General features: G+C 44.8%; 1 protein-coding gene across 1 annotated transcript; it reads left to right on the top strand.

The window, feature by feature from the left end:
* On the top strand, positions 1-3,043 carry LOC123079356 (uncharacterized). The gene is made up of 4 exons (XM_044502121.1): positions 1-399; positions 493-603; positions 1,647-1,715; positions 2,679-3,043. The coding sequence occupies exons 1-4, from the start codon at positions 142-144 to the stop codon at positions 2,730-2,732; spliced, it is 492 nt and encodes a 163-aa protein (XP_044358056.1). The 5' UTR covers positions 1-141; the 3' UTR covers positions 2,733-3,043.
* Positions 3,044-3,687: the final 644 nt, after the last annotated feature.

Raw genomic sequence — 3,687 nt, forward strand, 5'->3', positions numbered from 1 at the left:
CGCGTCGCTCCCCACACGCGAGCGAGCCAACACGCATACGGAACGGGCCTCGTCTCCCCCTCCGTTCCCTCCCCCCGCCTTATCCTCTCCGGACCGGAGCGAGCGAGCGCCCCACCGCTCCCTGCTCCCCCCTTCCTCCCGATGGCGTCCCTCACCACCACCACCGCCTCCTCGCCGGCCGCCCTGCCCGCGGCGGCCTCCGCCGCCCCGGCCACGGCCTCGTCCGTCTCGCCCACCGCGGCCGCCTCCAAGCGCCCGCACCTCGCCGGCGACGACGCGCCCTGGCGCGTCGCGGCCGCCGGCTCCGCCGGAATCCGCCCCGTCCCGCGCATCCACCACGGCCCCGTCCTCCGCGTCGCCCAGGACGACTCCTCCGCCTACGCCCTCGCCATCATGAGGGTACGTACCGCTCCGCCTTGGTTTGGTTCAATTTTCGTCGGTTGGTGGGTAGGTGAGGGGAGGCCTGATTTTGATCCCCATCTCTCTCTGCAGAATCCGGATCCGATAGGGATGGGGCTGGCCATGGAGGCCGTAGCTGAGGCTGCTGGCCCGGAGTGCATCGTGCCCGGCCAGCAGGCGCCTCTGCGGCTGATGGGACTCAAGGTACAAATCCATCTATCGCTCGCAGTATCTGATCGTTACGCTTATGTTGATGATCTAGCTGTCTCGCACTATCTGATCGTTGCAATTGTGTTATTGATCTAGCTGTTGGATGGTGTGATTGTTGTTTGTGAGTTGAAGCGTGCCATGTTCCCCTTCTATTCTCCATCATGGTCGAATAGATTCGCTCAATTCTTCATCATGATCTAATAGATTGGCTCAATTTTGCATCATGGTTGAATAGTTCCACTTGATTCCGTGTCATAAATTGATATTTGGTTGAATCCGCCTCTGGTTAGATAATTTGGTGATTGTGGTTGTTCGTTGATTATCATCCGTACATGTGCGTGCTATGCTTCTATTGGCCCATGTTCTGTTAGTTTGTTGCAGGTTTCGTAGTCACACAAATTGAAAGAAAAAATATGGTGTTCGCTTGTTGGAAAGCAATCATGTAATTAGTGATGTGTTGCTTCTGTTGTGGGAAACTAGTCTATGACCACTGGATACGGTTAGCATTATACGGTTCATGTTTTACAGTATCTCTAATTTGATAAAGAAACCACCGGCAATTGTCTGAGATCATTGTTTGTTTGCATATCATGGTGTGTATGTTTATGTCAGAGCTCTTATACTCCCTCCGATCCATATTACTTGTCGCAGTCTTAGTACAACTGCAGTACAAATTTGCACTAGGACTTTGACAAGTAATATGTATCGGAGGGAGTACTATAGCCCATTTCATTCTCTTGTTGATGGTTTCAAGCTTCTAAATGGATAGCTAAATAAATTGTCACATATATGGCATCCAAATACTTGTGAAGTTCAGTTAGCTGTGCCTTTAGCCTGACCGGTGTTTACATATATACACACACACGTATTGTTTTTCTTTTGCTTGTTTATCTTTCATTTTCTGCATGTTTACTATTTTTGTATAGCGCCAATAGTATGTATAGCCAAAATGTGGCTAGCCTGAAATGTTGCAGATCATAAGCAGTCAAAAGTCATTTGCTAATTATGATATTTACTATTTTGTTATCTCTATGCAGGTTTGGCCCCTAGATATAGAGATGAAGTTCTTGGAACCATTTGGCCGGGAATTACACTCCATGAAGAAGGTATGACTTTAACTTGATATTTTTCCTTCTGTAGTTCGGTTACATACTTGCATTTTGTGTTTTGATGACTTATGAAGTACTCCCAAACGCTCTTATATTTCTTTACGGAGGGAGTATCTTTATTAGAACTCCAAGTATGTGTTGATGAAATGTAATTTAGTATGCAAGCATGCAACAATCCCTTAACAATCTTATAGAAGGGGTTTTGTTTGATTGTTTTGTCTGCATAGCATGACTCATTACAAATATGTGGTCCTCTTCAAACTTTGTCTTAATGCCCTCTTAAGATGCTGGTCTTGTTATGCCGAATTAATTCATATACATGCCTGACAGCCCGAGCAATGTTTTGCTGAATTTTCCTCTCAAATGTATATGTTAAGAAATCTCAGTGGGTGTGAATCCAGTGTTAAATGCCTGAGAGAAATATGCTGGTAATGACTGTTTGATCAGTAGGGCCATCGAACCTTTCATTCTCTGGGCTCAGCCAACCATAATCCTGTGCAATTTCTGGTTTAAGCACTTACTAGTATTCTTGGTGTGTGGTTTAGGACTTATCAACTATTGGTGGTTAATCCCCGAAAAATAAAAATATTAGAGGTCGATGTGTATAGCTTTTGGTTTCTTGTCATGATAAGTTTCATTAGTTACTCCTCAGTTGTTGGAATGCTTATATATACATGGTTTGATCTGAATTCTGAGTGGGGTTCACTCATACCCTGTGGTGGTGTCAGTATTCTGTCAGTAATTGGTTCTCTCCAGTGGGTTGTATGCTCGCTTCTTATCACCCCAATAGAATTTGTAGGTTCTCTTGGTAGTTGTTGAAGAACAAATCTTTATTTTGACCTCCTTATATTGTGGATTGTATTTGTAAGAAACATGCACACGTTTGATAGATACGCTGTGATATCGGCCTACTTGTTCGGCAAGTACTTATCTCCTTCACTTCTTGTACCCATTTTGCAGTTCATGGACAAATCATGCAGCGTCATGGACTCATCTTCTATAACACATAAGTAGGCGCGCATGCCAGATTGATTCCTTCCAGTACCTAGCTGATGTTGTTTGTACCCAGACTACCCACAGTGCCTGATGAAGCTACAAGACCGCAAACATACGGGACCTAGACGAGTCCACGGAGAAACAACATCCTTGTGTATCTTGAGCTGCTTCATCACTTGATGGAACGAGACATGGTTGTGGGGAACACAGCAGGATTAGCAAGTAATTCGAGAGTAATCTTGTATGCGCCCTGGGCTCAGTTTGCGCCGCGATAAATTGTTTTCAACATGTAATACATTTGTTATATTCATGAGCCGTTGAGAACACAATGCTGAGTTGCCAAGAGAACCAAAAAAGTGTTTGTTCTAAACTGACTTCTACCGCCCTTAAAAAGCCCTTTGATTACACCAAGGGTTAATCAAACTAAGCCTGCTTAAAAAATTGCATCCCTATGCTTGAAAATTCAGTTCATATATATAAGCATTTCAAAATAATTCAGTAAAAACATGATGATACCAACTCGATATCTCACGTGAGAGCAACCTTTTTTTTGCCACATGCCAGGTGAGATGCGAACTTGGCATACCTTCACCTTTTGTGTGGGACCGTGGGAGAGTGCTAGGTTTTGTGATCAACTCTAAAAATATCTGTGTATTCCCTTAAAAAAAATATCTGCCTAACATTTTTGGTGTTTCTCTTGTATGACGAAAGCGTATGCGTAATACTACTATGGGTCTGTTATTGTCGGACTGCGACATGTACAACACCAATAGAAAGCATGGAATCGAGCGGTCAAGAAACGGGTGAATGACTGAATTGTTGGTTGAATGAGACGGAGACATTTTTGTTTGAACTGGAATTAGATAGACTTGGGTATGAACTCGGTGATGCGAGTTTCTTTCATCGCGAATTCTCGAGAATGCTCTGGTCTCCCTCCCGACGCGCCGGAGAATTAGCACGCTCGCTCCGTTCT

This window comes from Triticum aestivum, chromosome 3D (genome assembly GCF_018294505.1).
Source record: "Triticum aestivum cultivar Chinese Spring chromosome 3D, IWGSC CS RefSeq v2.1, whole genome shotgun sequence".
NCBI lineage: Eukaryota > Viridiplantae > Streptophyta > Magnoliopsida > Poales > Poaceae > Triticum > Triticum aestivum.